The sequence below is a fragment of the Pseudoliparis swirei genome, chromosome 20, assembly GCF_029220125.1.
Source record: "Pseudoliparis swirei isolate HS2019 ecotype Mariana Trench chromosome 20, NWPU_hadal_v1, whole genome shotgun sequence".
In the NCBI taxonomy this organism is placed as follows: Eukaryota; Metazoa; Chordata; class Actinopteri; order Perciformes; family Liparidae; genus Pseudoliparis; species Pseudoliparis swirei.
In genome coordinates, this window is record NC_079407.1 from 7947130 (window position 1) to 7965360 (window position 18231).

Sequence of the window (18231 nt, forward strand, 5' to 3'; positions counted from 1 at the left end):
GAACTCAAAAAGTATTGAACCGAATCGCATGAAATTAGGTGGGATGATTGGTTATTCTCCGGGGACCATTTGATTAGAATTTGGGATCAATCTGGTCAAAGGTCAAGGTCAAGGTCATGGAAAGGTCAAACTCTTTTTTTTACCATAGCACGATACATTTTTGTCCAATTGGCATGAAACTAATGCCAACATGTTCATAATTCAATGCCCAATCTTGTGATATGCGAAGGTATGCGCTCTACCGAGTGCCCATTCTTGTTTATTATTTGTTTTTACTTTGGCTTAAGATTTGAAGCGAGCAGCTTTCCTTTTTTTGTCTGGCCGTCATATAGCAAGAGCTGTAGTTTATATAAGTAGACCTGAAGACGTAAACAATGTAACGTATCACATGATAACCTCCCACCAACACCTTTTGTTTATATTGTTTATCGATTTTGGAAAGAAATGCACACATACTGTTAATATGTTTCTGTATAAATAGTTAATGTCGATACATTTTATTTGAGTTTATAGCTTGCTATGTCTGTATGCCGTTTGGGGTATTAATCGGTGGTTATTTAATCTGTGTATTCATTTTATTTGTGCCGTACATGCTATTAATGCTGGGTCGCTGAGACTGTGTTCAGGGGGCTTGATCGGGTGGGTCTCTTGGTTTATGTCGGTGTCAGCGAGCTGCTCTATTTTAAGATAATAGTTTATGTTCATGTACCAGTTATTCAAACGCAATACAACTTGAAAATAAGTCAGTCACACAGCCTCAAACTCCAGCATTGTTCTTAACTCACAAACATGAGTTTGTATTGATTTCTCAGAAAGAACAGGAACATTCTTATTTCCCGAAAGTTATCCTTTTTTTTTGGAGGGGTTGAAACTCAAACACGACACACTAAATGACTTAAATACTACTCTCTCTCTCTGTTTCTCTCCTCTTTCGGTCTCTCTCTCTCTCTCTCTCTCTTCCCACCCTCCAGGTGGCGTTGCTCCAGGAGACAGTAAGGAGGGAGTGTGAGGAGAGGGAGGATCTGACTGCTGCTCTGTCTCGAGCACAAGGGGAGCTTCTTAGCCTGCGATCCCTAGCATCCCATCAGGGCTCCTCCAGGTCTCCTCCAAACCCCATAAAGAGACAAACACCCCCAGGGAACAAGCATTTCCATCTTCATAGTCAAACCCGGGTAACTCTTGCTCGCTCTTTAAACTCCCCAAACACACTGCGACCCTCCCCTCCCTTGACAGACAAAGAGAGAGGCCAGGGCACAGATGAAGGACGAGCGAGGAGGGGTTTTGAGTCTCGGAATGGAGATGAAAAAAGACGAGAGGGGACACTGCCCAGACTGAGAGCCGGCAGCACAGTGGGCGAGGTCAAACGTAAGGTCAGTTTAGCGACGGAGAGGAAGGAGAGACTGTAGAAAGAAATCAGGGTGTTACAGTGGTTCAAAATAAAACACTATTTCAATGTTGTTTTAAAATAGTTTTTTTGTATCGTATTTTAATGTGAACCATGTGTTTTTAATAGTATTTTATAGTTCCCTAAGAGTCACACAGTTTAGTCAAATATTCCATAATTGTCTACTCTAAAACTCACACACATACTTATGGACACATTAACACACACTTTATGCACAAGACACAGTCCTGCTCGACCAGCAGTAAACTCCCCAGACACACACACCCTCTGACAGACATGCACTTGTTTTCTCACAACCCCAATCACGCAGTCTCAGTGGCACGCACAGGATAAACACACACACACACACACACATGTACACACAGACACATACAGCCTGTCACAAGGGCAGGGCTGAAGGAGCATGACAGCGTGTCCCCTGCCACCCGTGGACACAAAGAAAAGGCAGGCCAACACAAAAGAAACTGTAAGGCAAGCACCCCCAGACACACATGCACACGCAACAATTACCAGCCCTCACCAATCAGGCATTGTGTGTTATTGACATCATTCACTCCGTGCAAGGTCTTTCCACTCCGCCCCCTCTCCAACCCTTCACACCCCCCCCCCCTTCCTCTCCCTCTACATTTGGGACGAATTGGCATGATGGGAGAAATGTGTGAAGTGTGTGTGTGTGTGTGTGTGTGGCATGGAACTCATTTCCCCATTTACTGGCACACATGGAAAGCTTTTAGTTTGACTTCCTCGTGTCTCTGTCTTCCAACCCATCTGTGAATGCCGTTCCCACTGAAAGGTGGGCTGATGATGGTTTTGTCCTGCCAACGTTTCCTCTGTTTGCCAAAACACACACGTATGGCTTCAGGTCTCGGTCCGTGGGGACAGGACGTTCTGAAATATAAAACAATGAACAGTCTGTTTCATACAAAGTACATGTTCTACCTCCTCTGCTTTTGTCACGATGGTTAAAATGTAACTTTTCCTGCTCCACATGACAAAGTGGTTCATGGTTTTTTTTTTCGTAAGTTGACTGCCTTGAATTCGAAATATATAATATATTACTTAAGTTTTTAAATAATTTTATGACCTGGGTGTGCATACAATTTTTAATAAGCTTTCCTCAGAAAACTTCCCCCACAACTAACACTCCCTCGCTGCCCCTTTATGAAAAACAGCAATACATATTCCGTTTATGTGACAATGGCTTTTTCTTTTGTGCGCCGCCGCTGACTCTTTGTTGCCTTCCTGTGGCCTTGTGTGTGTTTACTCATTGCATGAGACTTCGCCATGTGTGTGTGTCTCCAGTGAGTGATTGTTTCCGTCCTAACACCCCCATCACTCAGTTTTCTCAATCAAGTAAACTCACCGAAGGACATGGATTATAGTAATCATCACAATGTGGTGTGTGCGTGTGTTAGTGAGAATGTTCCTGAACCCAAATGATTCTTTCATTCACATCGAGCAATATAAAGTGATTAAAACCATGTATTAATTTCGCACAGTAATGCATTCATTCATTTCGCACAATAAACAGAAAAAAAATGTTTTGCTCGAGAATTCATTTCCAAAACATTCTCAACTCAAGGTCAAGTGGACCTTGAGTTGAACATTAACGATGGCTTGAGCTGGCTTGTTCCAAAACGTGTGGCCTGATCAAGTGGTCTTCATCAGCGGACGAGGTTCTCGCTGTATATGTTAAAAACGTTCCATTGTTCTGAGCACTTGTATTCAATTATGGCTTAAACTACTTCTATCAACTTGAGTTTGGATTTAAATCAGGAACCTTGTAATCGAAGAATACCTCGACAACAAGAAGAAGAAGAAGGAGACGGTATTTGTTGCCAACTTTCAGCCCTTAACAGTTCTAGATGCTCAGTGCAACTCATACCTTGTCATCAAAGTTCCAAAAATGGAATTAGTAACATTAACGATGGCTGAATTCTATTTGGCTGCTTCAGTTCCAGAGTTCTCGTATTGTTCTGTCACACTGACATAGGGGACTGGGTCACTTGAACAGAACAGAGCCATTATTAAAGTTCCTATTTCCACCTGTTTCTCTTCTTTATTTATCCTGTTTTTTCAAAACGTCTGCCGTGGAAAGGGTCCACACCAGACAGAGGCTGAGCTTTTGACAAGCGCTCACATTCTCCCTGCACATGCTCTTCGGACCGATGACATTTCCTTTCATCCCGGTTAAACTTCCTCCCACCGTGACCTGCATGTCTGCTGTGTATTTTAAGAGGTCGCCTCTTCTTATGCCAGTCAGTGGCATAAACACACTCTCCCTGCTTCTACACTGTTCTGACGACACACAAACACCCCCCTCTGGAACACACACACATCATTTTTTAAAATGTTTTTGGCCTTATTTTATTATCAAACCACTGTGACCCTGTTTTTAAAAAGGATTTCCTTCGAGGCTTCTCTTACTGTGCATTCACTTTATTTCCGATCCAGTCAACTCTCTTTTCTACTCCTACCTTAACCATGTTTGTGTGAATAGATAGAACCCCTTGAAGTGCTTTGTACATATTGAGATGTATGTCACAGGCTTACAACATAAAGAACCATTATGTTGACTTGAGTGATCGCACTATAACGTTCAAATGTAATCAGCCTGAACAAATTCGCCTCACACACAAACAGTCATATGTAAACACACCAGGCATGCCTTGCACACACATTTGGAGTGTGATCTCCTCGCAGTAATTATCATAGCAAGGCAGGCACGCACACGTGTCCCTGGTAAATCTGCAAGTTGCTCGTAAATACACAGGGAGTGGCGTGTGTGTGTGTGTATAACTAAGCCCTTGTTCGTCACTGGGCGGCCCTAAATGCCTCTCTCCTGCTTCGTTTTTGGTCGTTCCGGAATTCTGCTGTCCCGTGAGCCCTCCCACACCCTATAATTAGTGTCACCAGGGCAACCGGAGAAAGAATGCTCAGTATTCTTGTTGTCGTGGTAACTGCGTAAGTGCAGGCCGAGGTGCTGGTTGTAGGTTAATGACGGAGACAGTGGTTAATGACGGGGACAGTAGTGAGACCTCAGTCTGCCACCTCATGTGGTGTATTAGGAAAACTCCTCTGTGTGTGCATGCGTGCGTGTGTGTGTCTTACATGCCACATAGAGCCTCAAACAGGTTATGAAAGCAGAACTTTGTGCCATGATTGCACGATTATGCTATTTGCTATTGCTTACAATAGCTTTACACACACACACACACACAATCTTAGAAAAAAAGTATCTGTTGTATCTGGGTAAGATTTCATCCAGCAACCAATGAAAATAAAGCATCCTGGAATTGCGCGCGACTGATATCCGAAAGTTTCGTTCTGCGATGGTGGGGGTGGATATGTCACTCTTGCCTGTCTTCAAAACTTAAGAGCCCTGAGAATGTTTGGTTCAACATTCACAGAAACAAACAACAGACACGCACTGCAGCTTATATATTCAGTATATAAGTCCTCATAAGACCCATTTTAAACCCAGGAAGATCATACTCAGGGCACCTGATTTTTCAGAAACCTCAACAGCTAGGTCTCTGGTTCTCTCTGCTGTCTGATTTTAGTTACTGCATTGCTTCAAGCAACACGATCACGGAGGCTAATCAGTGAGTGAACACAATGTTCCCTGTACTTGCTAATCACATGACGCTGCGCCTTCTTTCACAGAACCAATGCCAGAGTCTTAAAATCAAGCACAGAATTTGTCTTAACCGATCTGGTCCTGCTCCCCCGGCCTGGGTCGCTGCTTGAAACGGTTAAACCGGAAATTACAAAGCTCATATTACTGACGTCCTTTTACATTGTGTGAAAATCACGCTTGCAATCACAGATTTCATTTAAACATGTGTTTGGTTATTCTAAGTTTCGGCTGTGACTCATATTTCTCCTAAATGGCGGATGGATATGTTCCATGGGTGAGAAGTCCGACTTTCCCGTAACGGACGTCACTGAAACGGTTGGTGGTGAGTCGATTCCTTCTGTTGCCTTCGCGTGGTGTTGGAAACGACTCACGACCTCCTACAATAATTAAATTATCTAACGAGATGCTTGTGTTTCTAATATTAAGTAATATTTAGGCCGCTAAATATATAAGGGATATACAGGGGATATTATGTTAACTAATTGTAAAACCGAACCTCCGGAAAAGAACACTACTTGTATAAATCAAATAAGATATGTTCATTTTTAAAACGTATTTTCTGGTGTTTTCTTTAAGGACGCCTGATCAGAGGTGTTGTAGTATTTATGAAGATAGTGAAGTTTTAAACCAACAAATATTTTTTTAGCATCCATTTGTCATCTAAAATATTAGGAAACTCAGCTTACGTGGAGCTCGTGAAGGAAGCATGAGATACCATCATATGTAATGGCAATACACTTCGCTATAAGTATCTTAGGTCAGCGGATCTGTTTTTGAACTATTTATTTGTATAAAGCTTGATTACCTTTTTTAGACTGCGGCTGCATTAGATAGAAAGTTAAGATAAAAGAAGAACAATAATCGAAAAATAAGTGACCACTAGATTAACGGAGTTTTATTACATTCCATGTTAGTTCGTGAACATTCGTGAAGTCATGTCGTTTTTTAACTGCGATGTGCTATTGAGGGACTATTTTATCGGCGGGGATGTACACACAAACGTCTGGGTGCAAACAAGGCTGTGACGTCACGTGCTTTGTAGTCTCCCTGCTCCGCGGTAGTTCCGTCGAAACTGGACGAGCTTGTCGCTGATATCCGATAATCGCTCTTTTTTCGGGTGAAGATGGCCGCGGGTCCCCTTTCTGTATCGTCCAACGCATCCACGAACAACGATGGCATCCTTATCGGTGACAAAGTTTACTCGGAGGTGTACCTTACGATTGACAACTCGCTCATCCCGGAGGAAAGGCTCTCGCCGACACCGTCGATGGTCGACGGCCTCGACTTGAACACAGAGACCGACCTTCGCATTCTTGGGTGTGAACTGATTCAGTCCGCGGGAATTCTCCTCCGGCTACCGCAGGTACAACTCCGTGAATCCTAATATATTCTAATATGTCTGGTGTTTTTATTTGCCCCGAGCAAATGTTTATATTGGTTTCTAGTCTCGAGCACATCGCGGCCTGCTGTTAGCAGCTTGCTACTGTTGGCGTGGTGTAGTTAAAATGGCGGCGGTCCATTGTGCAAGGTTAGGCCTGCTTCCACGAGTCCAAATCTAATGGTCTGTGTTTTCCTCGACAGGTGGCAATGGCAACGGGGCAGGTGCTGTTTCATCGTTTTTTCTACTCTAAGTCCTTCGTCAAGCACAGTTTTGAGGTGAGTCAGTTTAAGCGTGTCTTCTTTGTCATGCCGCCTGTTCGCCGCTTGCTAGCGTAGCTCATCGTTGTGGTTACGTTCACGGCAGCCATATTGTCGATGCGTTGTACCAGCGTTATTTGAACTGCTGGAAGACGGAAGAGGGGGAAGACGGAATAGACTTAAAATCGGAACACTGACACTCGGAAGTACAGAGATGATACCGAATAAAAACATTATTCCCTTTTCTCTAATCGAAGACTTAAATAATATGCAACTGTTGAAAACATCTTGGAGGCAATCTTAAAATATTCAACTTGTCATTGGTTGGCTGGTCAATGTAACAATATACATTCTATCAGTAATATCAATAACTTAATTGTTCAAGATATATTACAATTGTAGACAAATAAATGTCTTGATACATTTGTGTCTCTTCATTGGAATATTTTGATGTTTGAGTACTCTTTGTGCATGGCATAGGTTATTTAACTGTGTCTTCCAATCGTTTGTTTCAATTATCTTCTTTCCAGATTGTTGCAATGGCTTGTATCAACTTGGCCTCCAAGATTGAGGAAGCACCGAGACGAATACGAGATGTCATAAATGTTTTTCACCATCTGAGACAGATGAGAGCCAAAAAGTAAGTATCGCCATTGGGAAATAATACACGTTTTTTTTTTTTTAAATGGATCGTTTATCCAATGTTATGTTTTTATTTGTTGTGAAAGTGCTCTTCTGTATATCCTTGTACTCTAAACCATTTAAAAACTTTTCAGTTTCCGCTTCACTGGTAGTTTCAAAAGTGTAATTGTCTACTTGTAACATCTGAGTTTGACATTACACTGAAATTGAATTCGTGACAAACTCACTTTAAAAAAATTGGCCTGTATTGTAAGACAAGGCACCATGGCTTTATTTGCTTGTGCCTTTGTCTTCTTAGAAATCTGTTCATGTCTATACGATAGACCATGGCATTAACTTGGCTTCTTTTTTCCCTTGCAACCAACTAACAGCGACCAGCTACATTTACCAAAGCCTGGGTGATGTGGAATGGTACGTAAGATGAAGCAGTCGGCATGACAACCATGATGCAAGGGGGTCTCTCCTCCCCCAGGGCCACCCCACCCCTCCTGTGGGAGAAGCCTGTGGTCTCAACCACCGTGGGGCACTGGGATCGGGGATGACAGGTTGGCCGAAGGTCCTTGGCCCCCGGGGCGCCTTGAGGACTCCTGTGGTTCATTCTTAAGCTTTGGGTTTCTGTCCGCCATTGGGTAACGTAGTCTTCTTCACTGACTGCTCTTCACCGTGCATCTTGTTTGTGCTTTAAGAGTAACGCCCCATTCACCAACTGTTTGCCAACCCATAGCTTTAATAGAAATATCACCTTGTTTGTTGACATTAGAATAATGAATTGGCTAATTGTAGTCCATGCGGTGCATGCACTGTAACTTTAATAAATTGGCATTATCTGAAGAAGAATTTGAATTGGCCTTGAGTGTAACAGTAACCATGTTGCACTTGTAGCAAGTCTGTTGTTAAGATGTGTACTTGGACTGTTGGTTGTGTTAAATAATGGACATCACACAGATCATATTACCATATGTGTAGTTTTCAGTATGGTGGTATTCACACTTAATTTTCTGTTTAAGACATGAAAATACAACATTTTGACTTGAAATGGGATTTTCCTTATAAATATGCTCAATTATACTAAAGGTGTTAAGATTTATTCATTCTGGTATTGTGATGTATATATCGTACATCCTAAATATACATGATGTATAACAGGGAGGCCTACACACCGCCTGTTTACTGATTTATAAATCACAATGAATCTTATCCAAGTTGTCAATTTTAGAAATGTGTGATTATTTTACGGAATGGTATAAATTTGCTTTTGTTAATTTTTTTTGTCTGCATTAATAGCATTTAAAATACTATGTTTTAACCAGCAGATATGTTGTAGTTGGTACAGTGTTCTGTTTGCAGGGACATTTTTTTTGGTCTGGATATGCAGCCGTACTATGAATAAAGGTTAAGTGTTTTTGGTTCTTTAATAGTGTGTACATGAGAATAGGTGAGCATGATTTGTGACATCTCGCCATAGGTTTGGGTTTATATTTGAGTCCACGTTGGCCGATTGTAAAATGTTAGCGCATTAAGGTTGTGGCCGATTGAGTTGATATTTCTATAAAAGCTTTGACACATGGTGAATGAGGTAGAGCACTGTCAACAAAATCCCATATGCTTTCACTGGAACCACAGGAGTCCTCAAACCCCAGCAAACGGTCAGGCATGCAAACAGTTAAACCTGTTGCTTTAAGTTGGTTGAAACGGAAAAAAGAGAATAGTGCAAGAACTCAAAAGGGCACTTTATTTATTTTTATTTCCAAAGGGGGAAATATTATTTTATTTTGATTCCTTTATGAACCAGGACTCCAAGTTCATTGATACTTGATCAGAACTACATAAATACCAAAAACCAAGTCATCAAAGCAGAAAGGCGGATCCTGAAGGAGCTGGGCTTCTGTGTGCATGTCAAGCATCCCCACAAGGTGAGTTCAAGTCACACTCCGATCTTTCTTGTGCTGAGCGGTGTAGTTTGTTTATTGCAACATTAAGTTTGATCTAGCATACAGGTGCAACCACACTGGAGGCAGCTTTTGCAGACTTCTTAGTGCAGCATGAACAATGAAGCAGCTGGGGTGCTACTGTATTTTTAACGTACAGTTGTTTTATGATTCCAGATTATCGTCATGTACCTTCAAGTCCTTGAATGTGAGAAGAACCAGACACTGGTCCAGACGGCCTGGTAAGTTCCTTCCTAGTTCTCCACTGACTGTTCCCAACAGCAGCAACCTGTCATGTCTGCAAGAAGTGCCACCAGACCTGGGCTAAATATGAAGTTGAACGAGTTTCAAATGGTTGAATCAGTTGAAGAGCACTTGATTTATCTGCTAGGATCTTGGAACAAACCCATATGTGGAAACGACACCTGTCGGATAAGTGATGTTCAGGTGCCAGATGTGTTCTTAAGCACACATTTTGAAAGTTATTCAACAACCATTTCGCCCAGGTTTGACTGCGACGTTCCCTCACTCCATTTGAACCTTTCCACCTTTTTTCTTTCTGATGGAGCAATTTTTGTATTGCAAACCTGTTGCGTGTCTCACTCTCTTGTCTGCCCTTACATGGCTTTGCTGTAAAGTCTGTTTGATTTGCGGTGCCCATGGAACTTGGTTTAACTTTGTCCTTTCTCTCTACTCTTTGATTAAAGGGTAGTCCATGCTGGTAAGTCACATAAAGAACCTCTGAACTCTGCCTCCTCCAACCACATGACCTAAGGAAGCTCCCCTCATTGGCTGGCTGCCCCTCTCCAGACAGCCAATCCCAATGCCGAGATTCACTGAAGGGGGCGGGCGGGCCTTTCCCAACAGCCAACATCATCTTGTTTTCTCTTGTGTCCAAAAGGATTTGTATTTTTTTGGTCTTGCTACAAAGGTTTCAACTGTAATACCCAGTTTTGCTAAGTAGCTATATATAAGTTTATAAATATTTTTTCGAGTTTACTTGCATCTATCAATGAAGTAAACTTAGCCACAACAGAATAACTTTTTTGGACCAATTTACCTGCCTATTTTTTATATTTACAGTAGTATACTGTGTCCTGTCCCCAACTTACTTGGTGTCCAGACATGTGTGTCTTACAGGCTGATCCAGTTCTCAGGGTTTGCCTCCACGGACCTGTCTAACCCACGCACGCAGCAGTCAGAAACCAGCGACCAAGTGCTATCTATCATAGTGTTAGCAGAGCATTTTCACACTGACATGCCAACGCGCAGGTCCTTTGATGAAGCAGGGCTCCAGACTGCGACCAAATGGTCGCATTTTGCGCCTAAAATTAGACACAGTGCGAGTACATTTTTCATCAACTCGCGCATGCGCGACCAGTAAATTAGCAGATTTCTTTTTTTTGTTATTAAATATTTTTGTTGTTTACAAACTTGTTCTACACTTCAGCCCACTATAGTTAGCGGTAATGCCTGAATGACTGGTTTACTAACCGACATTAACTCCAGAAGAAGAAGAAAGGAGACTAAAACCGAAGAAGAAGGCTGGCCTGTGTGTGGGGGGGCTAATGTGTGAAAAGAGGCGCAACGGAGACGCAACGAGGGCGAGGGCCGCAGAGTGAGAGGTCCACGAGGGGATCCTCACCACCGAGCGGCGTCCCCGTCCCCCGAGTTGAATCTCTGGGTCAACTCAGCCGACTCTCACATGTCTGCCCCGACAGACTGATGCTCACGGTAAACGCATTCGATCGGGAGCGCGCGAGGGTTTTGATAAAGTTAGCGGAAGGATTTAAGTGACAACATCCGGTTTTGCAAAGTTAGCGGAAAGAACCACGTGAAACAACATCCGTTTATCAAAATAAGATGTCGACAAATCATACACTAACATATAAAAGTAAACAATGAACTGATGTATCTTTATAGATCGTTTCTGAGATTTAGCTTAAATTATGCTAACATTAAAACATTTTTACTGTACCAAGGAAGAGTTTATAAAAATTAGTCAGTCTTTTGTATGCTAAACAAAGTCCTGTCTATAGATTTCCCCAAGAGTTCCAGGAAATGAATAATGCAGATGTGGTCCATACATATCTGAAATCCCCTACAATAGCAATCAAACAATTTTAATGTATCAATTAGGACATTTTTCAAAGTAAAAGTCCTAAATGTTTAAAGAAATCGGTAATTTCTTTCATGTTTGAGGTGCTTTATATATGTATTTCCTCATAGTCCTAGGCAATAATGCTACACAATAAATAGAATGCTTCAATCGACACCGTGATCGGTATTATCGGATCGGCAGATACTGATTTCAGTGATCGGTATTATCGGTGATCGGCAGATACTGATTTCAGTGATCGGTGATCGGCACCAAAAACCTGATCGGTGCATCTCTTGAAACCAACAAATATTTTGATTGGCCACAGGGTGACGGGTGGAGATTCCCCCTGTTATAATAGTAGAGGAAACACTGGAGTTGATAAGCGTGTCTTCTTGTCTGATCAATACACAACTGTGAGGTGCGTGAATGGACAGAGCGGCCAGCTGCTGATCACTCACTCAACAGCTCGACCTGCATGAATAGACGGTGCGCGCGCAGCGCGCAAACATTTTTTTTGGGGAGCACCGAAGACCCATTTTGACCCAGGAAAAACCCTGTGTGCGCCCCTAAATGTTCTGCTTGCGCCCCTAACATTTTAAGTTAGGGGCCACTGTGCTCCTAGTAAAAAAAGTTAGTCTGGAGCCCTGTGAAGGCAGGCTAGACTGGAAGTAACCCGGTGTGGCATTGTTGTAAATAAGTACGTGCGGCATCCTTCCAGTATTACATTATTAGAGTTAAGTTATCTGAATGGGTGGAACTTGACATGCAGTAATTGGAGACCTGACTGCTTTGTGACTAGTTGCATTTTTTTGCTGGTTGTATTTCCGCTTGGTAATCTGAATGGGGTCAGTGTAGCGCTATTTTATTGGAGTTTAACCATCGTGTTTCTCTTATCACACTTTTCTCTCTTTCGGACTTCTATGTTTCATAAGGACATAGATGCTCACACCACCCTGTACTTTCCCAATTCACATCCTGGCCATTTTGTCTTCTTCGTTCCTAACTCTTCATGGCTAATCTAATTTATCCATTGTCCCAGACAACCCTCTGATGCATAATCTGTTAATATCACAACGTTTTTACTCAACCTAAGTAGTGTAGCATAGATTTCCACCACATGTCTTTTTAGATGAGTTATAGTGAAATGGGTATCAGGCAAAACGATCTGATTTCTTAGGTGAGTTGGTTTTAAATCATGGCTGGAAAACATTTATTGTAGTTTATAAGTGGTTGTTGTTTTGCAGTTGAGCCTTACAATCAATGTGAGTATCACAAGCCGTTGTCTGAAGATAAGACCAGTGATGCATCATTTGATAACATCTACATGCCACTGACGCCCAAATTCTAGCTTTTGTGCATGCCACCATACATGCTGTGTCTTTCTATTCCCTCAAATATAACCGTTTGAAAGCAACTGCATTCTTGATGAATGCGTTGGATTCGTATGTCTGCATGCCCCCCCTCCCCTCAAGGCATGTCATTATCTCAATCAGTAGTCCTAAACTAGCTACTCTAAAGGTCAGTGTGGTAAAATGGTGTTGGCAGGTCTTCAGTAGATTTTTTCCCCCCCCATTTGTGTCTTCATGCTTTCCCTGTGACATACAGCACTCTCATGGATGCCCCAGAGAGAAATGGACAAAGTTACATTTCGAAAGATCCAAATGCATATCGCTGTTCTGCACTGTAAAATGTATAACTGCTGTGTTTATCGCTGTTAGGGCTTATGATTATTTTGATGCCACTATTGGGCTAATCCTTTAACGGCAACCTTTACATGAGGATGACGGTCAGCAAGTTAGTTAGGGCTGCAACTAACGATTATGTTTTAGATGTATCAATTAATCGGCTAAAAAAACAACAGCATTAATTTCCAACTCTTTATTCAAAAACAGAACTGACTACGCTTTACTCGCCTGACTGTTGGTGGTTTATCCGCGCCTGAAAGGTGCGTGGCTTATCTCCGTTGCTTTGCGCCGTAAAAAGTTAAATTTTTCCTTCATCCACCACTGAAGAACTATCCACTAGTTCTGCTTTATACTTGTTGTGGACGTCCCACAAATGTCGGAACATCCAACGCCCTCGTATTTGGGTTCGTAACATGACCCGTGGGCTCACAAAGCTCAGTGAGTCTCACCGACTGCGTCTGAATAACTGTCGCTTCCAGCACCACTAGAGCAGCAGCAGCCAGTGGCGGAGCAGCTCATCGCTGATTGGCTTTCACAACGCAGCATTATGGTCTTTCCTCTACCTCTGCTCTTTTTTCTTTTTTGCTCCGTGCTCAACTCAACTTCTCTGCGACTTATTGAGTGGCGTAATAATTGTGCGACGCAACAAATCGATAATGAAATTTGTTGCCAACTATTCTAATCGTTTTTTTATCGATTTGTTGTTGCAGCCCTAAAGTTAGTGTTGCTTTCAAAAGTCGCCGACCGAAATGTCAACTGGAAATTAGAAAAACATAACGCCGTGATAAAATAACCGAGGAATATTGCAGATTATTTACCGACCTTAACAACTTGCGGCCGTGACACGTCCCAAAGTATGTTGGCATGGGTAAGAAGTAGCGTTGTGCAGACGAGATGCTATGTTTTTGTTTCTATGTGTTGTTTTTGTCTTTATAGGAACTACATGAATGATACCCTAAGGACCAACGTGTTTGTGAGATTCCAAGCCGAGACGATTGCCTGTGCCTGCATATTCCTCGCTGCTCGAGCCCTGCAGGTAGAAAGAAATGGTTTCAGATCAACACAACCCAATTCATTATTGATTTCGCACTAAATGTTGTCCACTCTAATCTTACACATTACCTCAAAATAACACCTTTTGCGCATGTGTCTCCCAGATACCTCTGCCATCCAAACCCAATTGGTACCTGTTGTTTGGAGCCAGTGACGATGAAGTTAAAGAAGTCTGCATCACCACCCTCAAACTCTACACCAGGAAGAAGGTAGGTTTTTTTTAATGCACTGTTTTGGTATGACCATAGATCATTTATGTGACTTCCCATATGAATACTGCATTAGTCAATAGATGGTTATCAATATTTTAGCATGCTTTATTTCGTCCATAAATTGTTCCCAGATGACATTGAGTGTGGATGAAATATAAGTATAAACCTGACTGTCCATCATAGGTAGTAGACTGAAAAGGCTTTCTATTTCTATTTTTTTATTTAAAAGCTTACTTCACTTGAGTGCATTGAGTTCAGAAACATTGGTCACCAACGCTAATTCAGGTGGGCTGGAGTCAGTAAAAACCTGATCATCACAGCAGCCAATGTTATTAACATACATGCATACATACATGCATACATACATACATGGTTCTTGACTAAGTACCACATCTCGTCAGTCTAAGATGGAAACATTGGCATAGATTCCTTTGCTTTAGGAAACACTTCATGTCCCAACAAACTTATTGGCAGCGCTGCTCGCTGCCAGTGTCGTCCGTCTAAAGTGACAGTGTGGTTTCTTCCTCAGCCTAACTATGAGCAGATGGAAAGGGAGGTGGAGCGGAGGAAAATGTTCTTGTCAGAGGCCAAGCTGAAAGCTAAAGGCCTGAATGCTGATGGGACCCCTGCATTGACCACACTGGGGGGCTTCTCTCCTGCTTCCAAGCCCTGCTCCCCAAATGTTGCAAAGATGGAGGAGAAGTCTCCAAACCCTCAGCTCTCCCTCAAAGCAGCTAAGAAGGAGCCAGATAGCCGGACTCAGGTCAACAAGAGTCCACACAATGGGTAAGAAACAAATGCACATAAGGGGCATTTTATCCATACTCATCCTTTCTTTTCCTACCTTTCAGTTCATCTTTTATCTCCAGATGGCTGTCATGCCACTTATCTCATGGTGCTTCTCTTTGTAATTCCTAATATATATATATATATATTATATATGTTTTCAGCTTAAGAAAAGACACGAAGATTGGCAGGAACAGCAGGAGCAGAAGTCGATCTCGCTCAAGAACACGCTCCCGGTCTAGGTCCCGATCTCCTCGCAGACAGTAAGATCTCTACGAATATGTTTGAATATTTTTCATTTCCTGATGTGAGTGTTGAAACTGTACGATAATTTTAAACGTGCCATCAAACATATTTTCTTTATGTTTAACTAGCTGAACGTATTCCTTATCTTCGTCTTTTGCCCCTGCTTCCACAGTTACAACGGCAGACGCAGTCGCTCAGGGACGTACAGTTCACGCTCTCGCTCTCACAGTCGTAGCCCATCGCCTCGGCGCCATCCGCCCTCCCCCCTCCTCCCCCACCTCAAGACCAAGTCCGCCCACCATGGCAATAGTGACTCCAAGCCCAGCAGTCGTCACAGCAACAGTGGAGGTGGAGGATCTGGGCACAAGAGAAAGCACTCGCGTACCCGCACGAGATCCCGCACTCCAGTCAAAGTGGAGCGGGACCGAGAGAGGGAACGGGAGAGAGACAGAGAACGCAGTACCTTTGACCTCACGGCAAAGAAACACAAACATGAGCGAGGAGGCGCTCATCGAGGAGACAGGAGAGAGAGGTCTCGGTCCTACGAAAGGGAGAGGGAGCGTGGCCACAAGAGCAAACACCACGGCAGTAGCGGGCACTCGGGACATGGCCGTCACCGCCGCTGAGGCAACTCCCCCCCCCCCCCACCAACAGGCTATCTCTAGGATCGATTCCCCAAACTAAATCTGATTTGGCGTGTCCTCTGAACACAGTGCGACTCGTCTTTTCATTGAATGAACTCGTATCTTACGAGTTCTTCTAAAGGTTGACTAAATGGTTGCATTTAAACTATTATGGAAGCAAAACGAATATCTGCCCCCTCTCGGATGACATTGCTGACGTGTCCCCCACGTTGCAGCCGTCGAAGCCAAATGCTGCACCTCTGCGTGTTGAGAGAACATGCCAAGTTTAGTTTAGTTTTGTGTATATTTCCAGCCTAATGCCAACCGAGTTGGGTTTCTGGGTTTCTCTTAAGCATCCTGAAAATGACCATTTAAACTATATAATTTACAGGAATGTTGATTCTCTTCAACCTTTTTAATTTTGTTCACCTATGACAAATAACTAAATATTAAGTTGTTTTTTATATATATATATCCAGACCGTTGCCTTGTCCTTGTGGCATTTATGGAAACGATGTTTAAATGACCTAAATCCTACCCAATACCTTCTGCATGTACAAATGTCTTGGTGATAGAATATTCCTTAATTTGACTCTTCTACATAACGGCACACTTATCGCTGATATTTGGCAGAGGTGGTTGATGTTGTGTTTCTATGGATAGGATGTGTGCGTCTGAGGAACCCAGGCTGCAGCAATATCTACCAGCGTTAAGTGGACTACTTGTAGGTTTACTCACCTTTTTTCCACCCAGGTCCGACTGCAGTGACATCAGTCCCAGACCGCGTGTCCTGCCAACTCTAAGTTTTACCTTCATTTTTTCCGCACCAAAACCATCGCTCTACCCTACCCTTGTGTTCTTAGTTTTACATGTAAAGTTATGGACTTTGGGAAAACAAAACTTATTTACAGTGTAAAGATGGATCGATATCTGCTGACAAAATGTGAACGCTTTGATTTATAAAAGCTAACAGCTCAGTGGAACTATTGAATGAACAAATGTAAAATAATGGCGATCATTCAGGAAGATTAGTATGTTTGCACATTAACGGACAGGTGGGCGAGGGGTATGTTTCCATCTTTATGACATGTATGTTGCTAAAGCTGTGTTTTGTACAGTTTCAATTATAGACTTTTTTCTTTTTTCTTTTTTTACAGCAGGGGATGCAGACTTGATTTGAAAAAGTTTAGGGTTGTCAATTTGTTACACTGGTTTTTAGTCTGCACGTGTTCATGTCCAATTTTTATTCAATAATAAATGAGTTATGCCACTGAACTCTATGGTCTTCATTGAAGTAGACTTCACTAAATAACCCAACAGATCCGTTTGGGGAGAGGTTAGTGTCTCGTGCACGCATGAGTCCATATGATACTCATGACACGCTTTGTGTATCTGAATATGAAGCGGGGAAACACTGGTGAGTCGTGAGTGTGACCGCCAGAGGGCGCTGTTGGCTTTATTACTGCAAGTGCGCATGTCTTACATTTCGAGTCGGCTCCTCAGACCGGTGTCATACTTTGACCCCGCGATGGTTGAGGGACCACGTGTGTCCGCGTCTCGTTGGTCCTCCAGACGGCTCGAGCTGTCCCAACGTTTCCAATCTTCATTTGTTAAATACTTCATGTTGCTGTTGCACAATAATTAAACGTGCCAGAAAGCGAAATGACATAACACACACACACACACACACACACGTGTCAGCTGACGGCGCACTCTCACGCTTGCTTTGCAAATTGTGCAACAGGAAGTGAGTCCACACTCCAACGCATCATCTCTGACACGCATTAAAGCGCCGTCACATACATATACGATGACATTTTTAATGAAACTGTTCTACATATGTAATGACTATTGTAATTGTATGATGTTCATTACGCAACATAGTCCCGTTCTTTCTTTTACACACTTATGCTATGATTTAGTGAATTATTTTTCCTACACACTATGACATGACCTTTTTGGAAATTACTGTACTATTACTTTATTTTAAAAGTAATGGGGTCTGAGGGTGCAGGTGGCTCAGAAAGGTACGACAGGCGAGTTTATGAAGGGCTTTGTAGGTGTTGAGGAGAATCTTGAACTCGGTTCTTTGCTGTATGAGGAGCCAGTGGAGCTTTTGAAGGTCTGGGGTCAGACTTGGATTTATTCAGAGAGGGCTCAAGACGGGAGAGGAGGATGGAGTGGTTGATTGTGTCAAAAGCTGCACTGATGTCCAGTAGGATGAGGATGTTAAGGGAGTGGTCATCGGTGACTTTGATTAGGCCGGTTTCTC

The 18231-nt window shown here is 42.7% G+C and overlaps 2 protein-coding genes across 2 annotated transcripts in view; both read left to right on the top strand.

The window, feature by feature from the left end:
* lekr1 (leucine, glutamate and lysine rich 1) overlaps positions 1-2946 on the top strand; it is a 77934-nt gene extending 74988 nt beyond the window's left edge. The window contains exon 12 of the mRNA XM_056441213.1: positions 972-2946. Coding sequence (XP_056297188.1) covers positions 972-1406 — 435 coding nt within the window. The 3' untranslated portion in view covers positions 1407-2946. The remainder of the gene's footprint in view (positions 1-971) is intronic.
* Positions 2947-6076: 3130 nt separating this feature from the next.
* On the top strand, positions 6077-17234 carry ccnl1a (cyclin L1a). Its single transcript, XM_056440960.1, has 10 exons — positions 6077-6408; positions 6627-6701; positions 7214-7323; positions 9118-9238; positions 9431-9495; positions 13976-14075; positions 14197-14301; positions 14834-15090; positions 15255-15353; positions 15509-17234. Exons 1-10 carry the CDS (start codon positions 6169-6171, stop codon positions 15960-15962), a joined length of 1626 nt encoding a protein of 541 aa, XP_056296935.1. The 5' UTR covers positions 6077-6168; the 3' UTR covers positions 15963-17234.
* Positions 17235-18231: the final 997 nt, after the last annotated feature.